Genomic DNA, 15267 nt, shown 5'->3' with positions numbered 1-15267 from the left:
CAAAGAAGATTGTTGTTATCCCAGATACAGTTTGGGCACTTCAATAATATGTGTTATTTGGAGCTATTAAGAATTGCGACTATGCACCTTTTGAGTGTCAACATGCTCCCCACTAGTGACAATAATAAGTAATAACTGCATTTTCTAGGAAGGCATCTACTTTATATTTACTCATATATTGCTTCATGACTAGCATGTGGAAAATGTTATGCCCATATGCACCATTTTTTAAGAAGAATATGGCTGCCAAGGAAAAGTACTGTACTGCCATGTGTTCACATTTTCATGGATTATATGATTGACACTGGCTGTTATATATGAAATATATGACAATGAAATATCTGAAAATAAACACACAATATTATACATTTTCACAAACTTTATTCCAGACATGCTTACCATGCATATTTTGAAACACGTATTGTATTTACAGACAGACAGGACACAGAAAAAGGTATAAAAAAGATTCACCAGTCAACCAGATTTCCTTAAAATGAACACTGCCAACAGAGTACATCTCACACCATTTAATAAAGACCTTTTCAGAGAACAGCACAACTTAAACATTGTTCAACTAGTTTGTTTTTTTAAAAATTGCCTTTTTGTCAGATCTTGTAAAAATACAAAACAGGAAGTTTACAAAGACATAAGAATGATATCTCAGTGAACCACTGGGGTTTACAAATTCAAACCAGGTTTAAAAAGAGGTTTTTATAACCATGTTTTATTTTGTTAAATCCATGACAGTTTCATGTTGCCATGCCTACAGTATATGATTTAAGAGCACCATAATTTATATTTAAATAATAATAATAATAACAATACAAACTGTGGGGTGAAATATTTTATCTTTCTGTAAAGATAAAATAACTAAGAACAGAGATGAGCGTGTAGGCATACCTATGGCTCTAAGAAGCTGAGAAGATGTAATTGTCATGGAAGATGTTGCTTCTTAAAATTTGGGTGCAAACCCTTTATGTCATTCATTATATTTATGTTTTACAGTGACACACATACAAGCACTCTAACTAAAGCTGCTCTCTATCAATCACTGACACTAATACATATTAAATGTACAGCCCGGAAGAGGACAGAGGAGAGAAATACAGGTACAACCCAGGTCCAAAACATGAAACAAAGGACAAAATTAATTTTAATAATGCACTCAGTCAGAAAGCAGCACTACACTGATATCCTCTCACAGTGGTTTTTTTTTTTCTTACAGGAACTAATTTCACTTCCAACTAATTTGTCTCAGAAGTTTAATGCTACACTGAAGCTGAGATAATATATTTCTAAACAATTATGAATGATCTGTTTTCCGCACATGCTATGGACTGATGGTAGATGGATGTCGTCGGAAGTTAAAGGTGGTAAACATAAGTGGATTTATTGTAAATTAGAATAGATATGCAGGATGTTTTGACTGTTGGCATATTTGAATACATTATTTGCACTTTCTGCTTTTCAGATACTTTATTGTAACTCCGTGTATGCTATGGAAGTCAAAACAGTTTGATTCAGAGGCTACAGTTATTGTTTTCTCCAGCAGAGACAAAGATCACGAGAGTGAAGTAATATTGGATATACCACCAGGGGGAGCCACAATCCTTTGTGCAGTGCGCCTTGGAATGTGGTCATCCATTTGAGTACCTGAAATACACAAACATGATGTAATGTGAGTTACACTATGTAAAGCTGTGTAAATGTAAATGTTTTAAAATATATCAACCACGCCAAAACAAGATAATAATAATAATAATAATTATTATTATTATTATTGATAATACACAGACAGACAGGTAGCACACCCTGGGTGCGAGAATATCATATTAAACAAACTAAAAAAAAAAGACTGATTCAAATACTAGGCAGTGTTTACAGCACAGGGTTAGGCAAAACTTGTGTTGAAAGAGAATAGACAAAGTAGATACAGATGGGCGCAATGTATATTGCACTGTGGGTGGGGCTTACCAGACAGAGTGAACCCTGATTGATGGAGGTTCCGTGCCGGGGCTATCTGAGCCTTTCCTGGGCATGTTGGTCCGCGTGAGGTAGGAGTTGGCGGCATTGACATTGTTGCACTGACAACATCATGGACGGGGCCGTCGTAAAGCCCCCTTGGAACACCCCGGGCATCTGCCATCTTTGACGACAAACCATAAAATGATATGAGTCAAAAATTGAATGTGTTAAAAACAAAAATACACCGTAGAACCTCTCTGGTTTTACATAAGTAAATGCTTCTCTACACTCACTGGACCAACTGCAATAACCTTAACATACATATGAACCTTGAATGTAGCGTTATGTAATGTAGACCACAGATCTCTATTAAGCATGAAACATGCTTTAAAGTTCAGATAGAGTTTAGCACTGTAGTGGTGTAATTAAATGAAATTCCGTCAAGGTCATGGGCAATTTTCCCATGGTGATTACAGAACTTTGTGAAAGCACATTTATGTAATCATTGGCATTTCCACAGTTCTTCTCAGTGTACATATCAGACTCTGCTCTCAACAAATTCTCTCTACAAAATTTATTTTTTTCTTTTAAATAATGATAAATATCAACAACAACAACAACAACAACAACAACAACAACAATAATAATAATAATAATAATAATAATATCACCATCAACACTGAGCTGTCCTTTTGCTGAAGGATGTGAATAACCTCAGATTGGGCTTTGGCTAGAACATTGAAGCAGGCAAACAGGATCCTCTGAGTGAGAGCTGGCACGCGGGTTAAGATGAATTAAAACCTCCCAGTAATTCTGTGAACACGCTCGCATGCCGGCCCTTACCCTGCTCCGGGCCTTGATCCTCTTGTAGACGTAGTCTGGGAAAGCCTTCCTGGGGACGAAGCGCCCGGACCCTTCGGTGACGTTCAGCTCCCCGGACTCCAGCACGATCTTCCCCTGGCTGATCACCATCGTCGGGGCCCCTCGGCATTCCATCCCTTCGAAAATATTGTACTCGACTGTCTGCAATGAGATATCGGACATGTCCACATCGATAAGGTACAGTCCTTACATTGTTTCTGCGGTGTGGCTGCAGAGATCTGGTGTTCCCTAGACTGATCTGTACCACAGCGTATGGGCATAGCAGTGGTTAAGGAGCGGGACCTGCAGGTTTGATTCCCTTGTGGGGCATAGCTGCTTAACTCAAATAGATTCTTGGTTCCTTAAGGCCAGTTTCATAACCAGGCATCCTGTGATGCCACTGTAACTCTATACCAGCTGAGTACATAAATAATGTAAATGAAAAACGATGCATCGCAAATGGTGAGTGTGATGATTCAGGTACTCAAAGTCATACCAGAGCATGGGACTTAGCAGATAATATCTTGGTTTCCTTGGGGTTCCAGAGGACCATGTCGGCATCAGAGCCCACCGCGATCCGACCCTTGCGAGGGTAAAGGTTGAAGATCTTTGCGGCGTTTGTGCTGGTCACCGCGACAAACTCATTTTCATCCATCTTGCCTGTCGCCTGTTGATAAAATAAGCTCAGTAACAGAAAAATCTATAAAACTTGCGATGAAGGATCCTATTTGAGAGTTGCATAAAACCTTCATGGACACAAAATATAACCACCATAAGAACTGTATTAACATTCATAAGCGGCTCTGCCAACTGGCAGACTGTCCTAGGGAATGTCACCATTTATGAGGTAGGTATGGGGGCGGTAGTGTAGTATAATGGGTAAGGAACTGGGCTTGAAACCTAAAGGTCACAGGTTCAATTCCTGGGTAGGACACTGACGTTGTACCCTTAAGCAAGGTACTTAACCTGCATTACTTCAGTATATATCCAGCTGTATAAATGGATGCAATGTAAATGCTATGTGAACATGTTGTGTAAGTCACTCTGGATAAGAGCGTCTGATAAAATACCTGTTGATGTTGTTCTAATGTAGTAATTGATAAACCATGGCTTGATAAACCAGAATAGCATGGTAATATCACTGAAGGCTATGACATGGGCTAATTTCACGGCTAAAAGGTGAAGAAGAAGAAAAAAGACAATTCAGTGAAATGACATCACTATCACACTTATGTAGAGAATGTGAGATCTGCGTACCACGGCCTTCTCCCAAACGATGGACATCCGCTCCTCGATCCCGTTGGTTCCCTCGGGAATGTCGGTGAAGTTGTCCTTCCCGACGGCCTTCTGCGCCGTGGTGAAGGTGCTGTGAGCGCTGCCCGTCAGCTGCAGGTCCCCGCTGATGGAAAAGGCACGGACATGGGGAAAAACTTCACGCCCAAGACCGCGACTGTTCTTCACAAAGCAGTATCCATTTTCGCAGAAATAAATGGAAGCACTCTCACATCACCTACAAGCCCAAAACTAACCTATAATTGCGTGATGCTATGTTTCGCCGCTAGCGAATCTTTATCATGTCAGCTCCTGACAAAGGTCTGCTCGCACAAAATGGTGTCACACAGTTAAAAGTGTTTGGGGACTATAAACATTAGCCAAGCCCCGGACTTTGTCAGGTCATATTTGTTCTCTGTCTTTGTGTTTTGCAATCCCATTATGCCTCAGGTTGACAAACTGTAGCGACTAGCAGCTGTCACAGCATCACATTGAATCATGCCTTTGTTTTGCAGTAGGGTTAGGGTTAGGCTGCTCATTCTCACCAGGACAGCAGTGAATTGAGGTAGTCTGGAGTGCTGGGGTCGGAGCTGAGGGGCGGGGACATGACAAAGGCAGCGGCTTTGGCCCAGTTTTTGCTCCAATAGTGTGAGCCGTCAGTGCCCAGGCTGGCGGTGATTGGCTCCCCGAAAACCACAATGCCTGAAATGAAAAGCCAAGAAGCAGGGTAGATTAAGAACCTTTCATTTGAATAAGCAGGAAACAAGTAATACAAGCAATACTTCCCACCATTTTCTAATTCAGGTAAGACTAGTACACAACAGTAGGGAAGAATGGTGGCCTAGTAGTTTTAAACAGGAAACAAAGCTGTGCTCCAATCACACCATTTAATATCTTGCAAATACAGTCATTGTGAATGGCATGGCCAGTGGACTGCATTGTTCTCATACCATCTTACATTGATGCAATCTCTAGTCTTCAGTGTTGTGCATACATTTGACATATCAGGAATGGTGCTTATGCATTTCAGCACTGTGCCATACCCTGTGAGTACCAAACACGCTCATTGACACATTCTTACCCTTCTTCCTGGACTGAGCGATGACATCAGCCGCAGACTTGCTCATCACCTTGGTGATGTAGAGGGGGCAGTTGGCCTGCTTGGCGATAGTTATGGCTCGATACACAGCTTCCGTTTCAACCTGGAAGACATCACACCTTCAGTCAAAAGCGCTGAGGATTCCATTGACTGAACAAGTGAACGGCTACATACTCTTAACATGAAGCTGAAATGCTCCAGTTTAATGTGTCTAATGCATTATTCATGAAGGCTTGTGACCAAATACAGTGCCAGGCCTCTTTTTGTTTCAGTCACTTTTAAAAATCAGTTTTCACTTGGATAAGTAAAGCTTACAAACATAGGGTAGCAGCACGTTTTGTCCTTGGGCACAACTCGTTCTGACTTTTTATAAACTGTAATATAGCACTAGAATTCCTGTTACCGACAGCAAGCAAGGAAGTGAAGAGGACAGACGGAATGTAGGCGCTGACTGTCTGGTTATTGTAGGTTTTGTGGAAACACCACACAAATTTAGTAGACTCCAGCAACTCAGATCATATGCTCCTCTCACCTAGAGGATTATGGGTGGTTATTGATAAAAATAAATACTCCCTCTCTTTAAACAAAGTCTAAGCCTGGCTGATCCCCGATGCTTGTTTTCTGACAGTGAAAACGTGCCGGACACAATAAAAGACGCTCAATCTGAACACTGCCTCCGTCACTCTGGTGTGATGTCCTATTTGGCTCTGCCTCACAATGTGGGAGGTCCAGAGGGGATTTGCGGTCCGTACCTCCTCAGAATGGCTCAGCACGTGTCCTTCGGGGCCTGTGATCCCCAGTTCCAGCAACTTCTTCTGCTCCTGCGAACAGAAAAACCACAGCACCAAACTGAGGCGTCCTTAATTTCATACTGTTAACCTCTCTGGAGAAGGCTAGCCTCATCTAGGTCAATCAGGGCAAGAGTGTGAGAGAGCTGGGCTTGTACTCAAAAAACTGCTTCTGCAAATATCTGACTGTAAAAATAAAAACCATACCGAATGTAAGTTATATCTTTCCTGCTATAAGGAGACATGATAATCAGAAAGTAACTCGTGAAGGACAGACGTTGTATTTTTAGGCAGTGGTACGTAGTTTTGATATGTGCATTAAGGTTGAGGTCAGATCTGGATCATATCAGTGTCAACTGTGGCTGGAATCCTGTAAGTTGAGGCATAACTGACCATAGGATCAGTGATTTTATTTGGCCAAGTGTACCCCACCTCATTGCTCAATAACTACTCCTCTCATTGGGTTGGGCACCTGCCAATGTACCACCATTAGATGTGAGAGATGTGCAGCACTTCAGTAAAACGACTAGCCAACAATTTTCTTTTTTTTCACCACTCAATACGACTTATCTGTATAAATGTGTACATGCTGCAAAACCATATTCTTCTCAAATCGGCTTGAAGCTGTAACATAACGTTGATGAAGCACAGCTGTGCCTGCATTGCCGTGGGGTTGCCGTGGATATCAGATCTCTCCCTCCGCCCTAACGTTAGAGCACGGCTCAGCAGCTGAGGACTTGGCCGAGCGCCACGGACGATTTGCCGAGCGTCGATCAGGGATCAATAAAGCTTAGCCGCGTAGGAGGAGAGGGAGCGCTTTGGCAGGCAAGCACAGCCTCCTTTCCGCTGTCTCATTACAGCGGCGAAATGACGGGCGGAATTTTCCGCTTCTGAATCTGCGGGTGTGGCGTGAGTGAGGTAGCGCGGGCGCACCTCATCGATGATGTCTCCGTTTTCGGCGTGCACCTGCGCGACGGCCCCCAGATCCCGGATGACGCTGAACGCTTCGTACATCTGCGCGGAGGGATACCAGCGTTACTGGCCCGCATTTAGCATGTGTGCTGTACATAAAGACATCTCCAAAGAAACAGAATTCACAGGAAAAGCTAAAAACTGCTTATATTATCTTGTTACCAATGAGCATTGTGGTCAGACCTGGGTCAAACAGGTATTTGTTTTGGATTCAAATACTTTTCTACGCTTACGATTGTTGGTGTTTGGACAATGACTTACTCTCATAGTGCTAACTGCTTCGATCAATGGCAGCTTAATTACAGCAATCAACGAGCACGAAAGTATTGAATCAACAAAACTGATGGTTGTATTGCTTTCAGTGTGTGGAAAAAACAAAACAAAATGGAGATACCGTGTTTTATTTTTGTTTTTGTTTTTGCATGTTGCAGACATTATATGATACTGATAATTATAGATTCAGATTAGAATCCACAGTTAAGGGAAATCTTACCTGGGTGTCAGAACTCTGGAATCTGTCCTTGTACCCCATATAGACCAAAAAGGAATTCACCCCTGTGAAAAAAAGGTTAAAAAGACTTCATCTTAAAAATTCTGTCTAAAAAAATTAGTTTGCAATGCAAAATTATGTACTGTACTGCTGAGGGGGCATATACTGTAGACTGAGATACACATGTTATAATTCTTTTCTCAGACAAATATGGTTTTCAGGATATGTATTTTGTCAAAAAAAAACAAATATATTTTTTTTGTTTTTCTGTTTTTCTTCAAATAACCCTCAAACACAGCATACCTCGTGCTTTAAGTGTCATGCTTCACCACTTTTAGCATCATGTCTGTGAATATCAGCGAGATTAGCTCTGGTGGTCGCTCCGCTGATGGCGATGATGTCGGTCTGGCACGTGTAAACGTGTCTGTATTTGTGTGGGCGGGCATGTCTGCGCTGGTATGTGGGATGGGGGTGGAAGGCAGCTGTCTGGGCAGATTATTTAGCACGGGCATCATGATTACGGCCCTGTCCCCTGCAGTAATCCAACCCGCTGGAAGAGAGAGGATGAAATGGTGCATGCAAAGCGAGATAAAGCCAGAGGGGAGGGGAAAGAGAGAGGAAGTGCAAGGGATGAAGAGGTGAGGAGTGGACCGGAGAGCCCAGGAGAATAGAGAAGGTAGAAGAAAAGAGGGCAGATGAGTGGGGAGAGAAGGAGATGATGAGCAGTGAGGAGAGAAGAGAGAAGACGGAAATGAAGAAGATGAAAAGAGGGGGCATCCAGCGAAGTGATGTTTAGATCTGTCCCTGCCCTAACAGAAAAAATACAAAACATCAAAGCAAAGATACTTCTATTTGCAAAGACACCCTAGATGTAAATTGCATCTCCAAATCAGGACCATGGGAAGTCCTGGGAAAATAACTTTGCTTTCTTTTTTATACAGTGAATCACATTTTGATGTTGTCAGGCACAGCTCTCATTTGGTCTCAATCTTGCAGAAGACTGAAAGCGTAAAGACTTAAACAAAATCTTAGTTTCAATGTGGCTCCCTGTTATTCCAGTCTGCCCATCAATCATCAACTGAGCTATCTTCAGCAAGTACCAAGCAGCAGATGCTGATCCAAGGGTAATTAAGGATAGAGGGGGAGAGACTGTGATATTACTGTAGTCCCATTTCAACATTTCCATTACACCGCTAAATTGTTTCCTCCCAACAGTGTCCACAGGCTACCAGATGCGCCAGTGAATGACACACCTCTCTGATTGGTGCTAGCTCTCCTGTAGTTCTATGTTAACAGCAGGATGTATAATGGTTGTTTACTTGCAAGTGCATTAGGGGAGTGCGCATGCTTCAGAATTCCTAGTGTGTGGGTACTGGTGACATAGCTGTGACTCGGCACAATTCCAAATGGAGGTAAAGGTAAAGGGGGAGGAGTTAAAAAACAATACCTTTGTCTCTGACTAGGGTCTCCAGCTCCTCAGTGAGGCCCTCGTGCCAACGGGTGATGTCCATGTGAAGGGAGTAGTCACAGCACGACTTCTTGTCAGCGATGTCCCGCCACTGATCATACGTGCCCAGGAGACTAGACCCAGGCTCAGGTACGACGTGGTCAACTGCAGCAGGAAGCACAAGTGAAGTTAAGACAGAACAGTGAGGTCATATCTCCTGGGAATAATACTGAGACCTCTGCTCTTCCTCATTTACATACATTCCCTTGACAAAGTAGTATTAGTAGCAAAATTGGTAAATGTGCAGATGATAGAAAGCTCCAGGATTTAGGGACCGATTTTGAGCAGACTGTTAAATACAAAGTTCCACATGTGGGAAATAAGACCGTATTAGTGAAGCTTTAATAGTACTGTAAAAGAAAGATCAATAACAAAGCAAAAGCAAGCCAGTTTCAGGCTTTAATGTGCCAATAAATCCTGAAGCTTGCATTGGCATTACATCTACTACACAGAGAAGAGCGAAGCTATGTGGCTGTTTACCAAAAAGAAGATAAAGTCATCATCTTTAATGTAAAACTCCTGTGACAGTCCAGTGACCCCGTTTCACTTGATCTAACATCAGTAGACAAGCTCTCCCCTAGCCTTTTACTCCAGCTCGACTGATTCGCTCAAAAATGCTTCCCCCTCCCTGGTCTGCAGAAGCTGATGCCCCCCTCCCACCTCCCACCCGCCCCGCCACCCCCCCCCCCCCTTCATCCCACTAATGCATTTTGGAGTGGGGTAATACGGACTGATCATGGTGGTGCCCCCCGCCAGGGCAGCCCGGGTCCCGTGGTAGAAGTCGTCGGCCGGGCTCATGCCCAGGAAGGGGGCATGCAGGCTGGTGTTGACGTCTATCCCGCCCGGGATGACTATGTGGCCGTAAGCGTCGATTACCTTCACCCCCCCGGGCACGATGAGGCTTTCCCCAATCTGCCTGAGGGTCAAAAACAAACACAGACCATAAGCAAGCAAACGAGAAACACAAAATATTTTTATGGAACTTCTTTTGTTTTTTTTTTTATTCTGTTGATGCAAAATGAAAGAGGAAATTATGTTTTCTCGAGGAAATGGAACAATCACAAAACAGCCAGTTGGGGAAAAAAACAGGGAAAACAATTCCCCGACCACAGGACAAGGCAGTAGAACGGCACTCCCAGTAGAGTTGACCAAAAAAACAAAAACTAATAAAAAGCAAATGTCAAAATATACGGATATATGTTAGAATATTAGAAAGTAACATAAATGAAAGGGAAAATCAGCCTTAAATAAAAAACAACCACAATGAAATGCCAAGAAGGCTTCTGTACTCCAGGGAAGTGGGCCACAGCCTATAATTAGAATGCCAAATTGGAGGCTGAAGGTTCACTTCGGTGCAGCCATAGCCAATAGCTAATTTAAACTGGGAACTGGAGCAGAGCTCCGCAGGAGGGCTGAGCAATGGACGTTTCATTGTTCAGATTGTACATTTGGCATTTCCTACTCAGTAAATAAGATATGACAAACAATAACTGCTTCACAGTGCCTCTACTACTCTTCTTTCCCATCAGTTTGTGTCAGAGTCTTGCTGTGTAGCCTAAATATCTTCATCAAAATACAGTACTGTACATGATAAAAAAATTAGGCCAATGGGTGTGGTGTGTGTATAACTTTCTAGACAAGACAGTGTATTTTTAAGTGCACTTTTAAAATTTTATATCTATTGCACCACAATACGTCTTTATTTCTTTTATCTGAGCATTGTTATCTTGCATTTTAATGCGCTAAATCATCAACCATAGGCAAATAAAGAAAACAAACGCACTTACTTTATAACTCCATCTTCCACATAAACATCGGCATAAAAAGACTGGTCATCGTTGACTATCTTTCCTCCTTTGATAACCAGACGATCACTCTGCAAAGAAAGGACGGAAGTTATAAATTTACAGTGACATCAATTAACCAACGCATTCAGAGGGATTGTACAAACATTAATTGAAAACATTTACACAAATTCATATCGATCCTGTCTGTATGATGCACTTTATTGCAACTGATGTGTTTATGAAAATTCTTTCTGCTATTCTTAAAAAAAGGTGATATGAATGGCTTGTGAAGGATTTCAGAAGGATCTTTTAAAAAAGCAGATGCAAAATGAAATTAGCTATGCATATGCAACATGTTGTAAAGGCCCAAACATGGTCAATTATTTTATGTTGGGCCTTTACATATGTCATCTATTCATTACATTCAAATGTTTATTGTTATGGAGGATCTAACTGCTGTTATCATTATTTCAACGACAAAAGCATATGCAAAAAAGTCAGTATGCAAAAAGAAAAGCATTGTCTTTCCCTCCGGACATAGCAATAAAAATACATATTTCCTTAATGAGTGGATTGGCTGTAAAATGTTCATATCAATACTATAAACCAACATATGTACCCCAGGCCATATATTAATGTCAGTCTGATAAATAAATGCAGTATAGAATGCATGGCTTATTTGTTCTCATTTGTCCTTTATTCAGGGGTCAGGGGGTCTATGGTCAGGGGGCGATGTTTATCAGGGGTGATAATGCAGAAAAGTTGGAAAGCACAAGTAAGGCAAAGATGCAGGTACCTGTTCAGTCAACACTGGCTATTTACCATGCCCACGAATCCACCAGGCCACAGACTACCCAGGCACAGTGCCACACTAGCCCCTTGAGGAGAGCTCACATGAGCAAGCATGAAGCAAACAACCCTATGACCTGGAAGTTACTGGACTAACTGTCAGAACTGTCAAGTATTGTATAGCTCAATTTATGGATGGGACAGCTTATCTATTTGGTAAATAATAATAATAATAATAATAATAATAATAATAATAATAATAATAATAATGTGCATTCAGCCCTCTGTTTTGCGCAAATTCTAATATAAAAGACACCATGGTCTTCCTGACACGTGGCTACATCGTTTATGCATTCATGTGCAAACCAGGCAGTGAATGTGTTTTGGCCACTGGTAGGGGAATATAAACGCGATGATGTCGGAGGAGTATTAAGACTGCGCCTGAATCATACGATCAGTCGAAAATGCAGGAGTTCGTTATCAAGTGGCGCGAAGGTGGCCGCTTTCACCAAAACATTATGAGTAAAGTCTATATAGTTCCACGTGAACCCAACCTGCTCTAACGGTGGGTTATATGAGAAATACTGTGATATACGACTACTATTCAGCCCTAGCAAATCTACAGTTTTGTTGTTCTTCCCAGTAGGCTGTATTGTATATATTCTGCATTCCAAACTGTTTCAAACGAAGCCGCTGTTATGAATATAGGTCATCTTCGGCAGAATAACGGGCGGGCAACTGTGTCAAATTGTGCGGAAGGGTATAGGATTTTGCTTGCGCTTGTTAACAGCGATTTATCCCAGGGGCTGGGGCCAGCAAATTAATCCGCACGGGCAAATACGCGTTTTCTAATGAAGGATGTAGCTTGCTGTAGTGAAGCCTGCAACAAATCCTCCCCGTGCATATGTGCATAGCCGACAGCGAATGCTTCAAAATTACATTTCCAACATGCTATTTCAGTCGCCAAATGTAGGCCTATGATTTCTTTGGCCATAGACATCCGTGTCGAGAAAATGAGTGAGTGGGTGGGTGGGTCCTAGTGCGTCCTTTGGCCAAGTCACTCGGCTGCCTAAAGAAAACACCATTTTAAACACGACTAATACACAAAGGAAAACGATACGGTAGGCTACTGTAAATATATATACCGGTTCCCTGCAATTCAACACGTTGCGCCTGGGGCGGAAACAGCAGCCCACAGTGTTTGCCCTTCATCAGATCAAGCAAACTTACTGGCAATTTAGACAACTGTACACATTATTATGACCTGAGGGCTTGTGCTTTAAGTGCCCTGAACGTATACTGTCAATAATAGTCCACGCTGCTTACTAATGGTATCCAACGTAGTCTGTCGGTTAATCGAAATTTACGTTTGGTTACACAAATATCACTCGCATAAATTTGCCCATCGGTATAAACGTATTGGAATGATACTAGTACTTCGCAAAGCATTAAGCAATACATAACATAGCGTTAGGGTTGGGTATTTGTAGTGTATTCAACAATTTGACTGGCGAACTCTTTCCCAGATATATTCCTTGCACATCACCGTCCTGTGATCGAATTAAAACCCCTAAATCATGGCTGTCACCGAGGCGACAATGGCTTCTTACCGTTATACGAGGAATGCTCTTCTTGCCTTGGTAAGACATGCCGGCCGGTTCAGGCGAAGCTTTGATTTGCGCGTCAGAAATATATCACAGTCGTGTATCCCCGGTATTGATAGAAATCTCCGCGGATGTGGTGCAATGTCGCCGAGTAAAAGTGCAATCTTATTATAAAAAGGTAAATATGCTTTATTTTTTATTATTGTTCTGTTGTCGTGCCAGACAACCGTAAAACCCCCCCTCGCCTCACAATACTTCCTCGCTTACCAGCTGCCTGCTTAGTATTCCAGACTCGTCCTGGCGGCTATTAGAGGGCAGACAGGCCTCTCCGAACGCCCCTTCGGCCTTAAATTGGCACCCAAAATATCCGTGTTGTTTCTATGTCCTATCCCAGCGAAATAATACAATTATATTACATTGTATGTGATTTTTTAGCGCATTGACGCTATAGCAGGAGTCTACGTACTTATGGGAGATTGCGTGCATCTTTGTTAACATTACGCAGAAATAAAGGTGCATTTTTTCTTGAGGGGAGAAAAAAATCCTGAATATACGCTGAAAGGCATAGTAATGTTCTTTCGGTACTAATACGTAGGGCTACATTTTGAAAACCAAAAAGGTACAAATTATTAAACCAATAGTGATAGCTACAATTTAATATAAGTTAAGCTACCGCCTCAGTGACATGCGTTGTACCTTTTTAGACACTTTCCGTACCTTTTTTTATGGTACGCATTATGCTTTATTAAGACCGGCTCAGTATCCTATGCATTGTGTATAAGGATATATTCCTCGGCCTTTATTTCCAGTTCTCATTATATTCATTGTTTAGGTTTTTCTCTCATTGGCGGTGTTATAAGTTAACAGTTTCGTAATATGAATCAAGGTGTTACTAGGAAATAATTACCCTTTTATTTGATGCCAGTGTTAGGCAACTGCCTTCACAGAAGCCCTAAACAGGGTTGGTTTGTATCAGGGGCGTCAAATCGTATCCGAAAAGGGCCAGTGTCTGTGCAGATTGTTGTTTTAGCCCAGCTCTACAACACCGAATTTAACTATTTGAATAATCATGGTCTTCAATCAAGACCTTGCCAAGTAGAATCAAGTGTGTTAGTGGTGGGCTAAAACAAAAACAGAAAACACTCACACCGGCCCTTTTCGGATAAGATTGGACACCCCTGACTTATATTGTGAACTGGTGTTGGTTAACCAGATCGAACTCTAGACCTTAGATTATATCTGTTTAGATTACTGTACCAAACTAGATGTTTTTGAGTTACCTTCATGCTTTGGAGACTTTACATGAATTAGAATCCTCATTTTAATTACTAGATACAACACATAGGCTACACGTGTAAACGTAATTACACATTTATACGCATTGGTTTTTATTTGGTCCACTAATTGTGAATGTTCAAGCAATATAAAAACATGTCATTCAGAATGACATTGCATGGTATATAATTGCACAAACCCAACACCTATTGGCTATTCGCTGGCCTTGCATTTTGTACTGAATTTGACTGACACAAAATACAATTTATACATTAATAAATTCTTGCAGCTGTACTATACTCTACTGTAATATTCTGCCTGGATAACCCTGCACATTCAAATCAACTTCAAACTTTAATAATTACACACTGAATATGTGATACAGCAGATATGTAATGACTCAGTGATACAGTAATCTCGGTGTAAACTTACCTGGTGCTCGCCGTGGCGCTCGCGCTTATGTCCCGAGGGAAAGACAATGGTTTGCCCCCTCGTGCTGGCAGAGGGTTCGGCTCGAGTAGGAGTCGCACTGGCGCTCGAGAAGTTGCTTATTTCACTCCCTCGTTCACTGAAACGGTCCGAATCCGCGGATGACATGCATCTGTCCTCGAATCGAGTTTTTGTGTTTCTTCTCATTGAACTGGGACTGAATGACTCAAAATTTAAAGTTTTGTTTTCGAAAGCACCTTCTACGTTACAAAACATGCCTCCAAATTTCACTCGCGGTTTAGGACTATCAGTCCCTAATTTTGATAGCAGAGATCCTTCATCATCGTCTCTCGGAAGAAGTTTTCTCTCAGCCATCCTTTGTTGATTACTTTCCCTCTTCTGGTCAGCCAGTTTCTCCTGAAATATTAA

General features: G+C 41.9%; 1 protein-coding gene across 2 annotated transcripts; it reads right to left on the bottom strand.

Moving 5' to 3' along the window:
* Window positions 1-361: 361 nt before the first annotated feature.
* dpysl4 (dihydropyrimidinase like 4) lies at window positions 362-15267 on the bottom strand. 2 transcript variants are annotated; one of them, XM_064320779.1, is made up of 14 exons: window positions 14842-15267; window positions 10742-10830; window positions 9686-9870; window positions 8895-9059; window positions 7451-7512; window positions 6919-6999; window positions 5950-6018; window positions 5180-5300; window positions 4644-4800; window positions 4084-4225; window positions 3323-3493; window positions 2809-2988; window positions 1975-2146; window positions 362-1653 (listed from the first exon to the last, which is right to left on the bottom strand). In XM_064320779.1, exons 1-14 carry the CDS (start codon window positions 15211-15213, stop codon window positions 1562-1564), a joined length of 2058 nt encoding a protein of 685 aa, XP_064176849.1. In that variant the 5' UTR covers window positions 15214-15267; the 3' UTR covers window positions 362-1561. The 2 variants fall into 2 exon arrangements, with proteins under 2 accessions (XP_064176849.1, XP_064176850.1); XM_064320780.1 differs by lacking the exon at window positions 14842-15267 and adding an exon at window positions 13141-13491.

This window comes from Anguilla rostrata, chromosome 2, assembly GCF_018555375.3.
Source record: "Anguilla rostrata isolate EN2019 chromosome 2, ASM1855537v3, whole genome shotgun sequence".
Lineage (NCBI taxonomy): Eukaryota > Metazoa > Chordata > Actinopteri > Anguilliformes > Anguillidae > Anguilla > Anguilla rostrata.
This window is presented reverse-complemented; position numbering and strand designations above follow the sequence as displayed.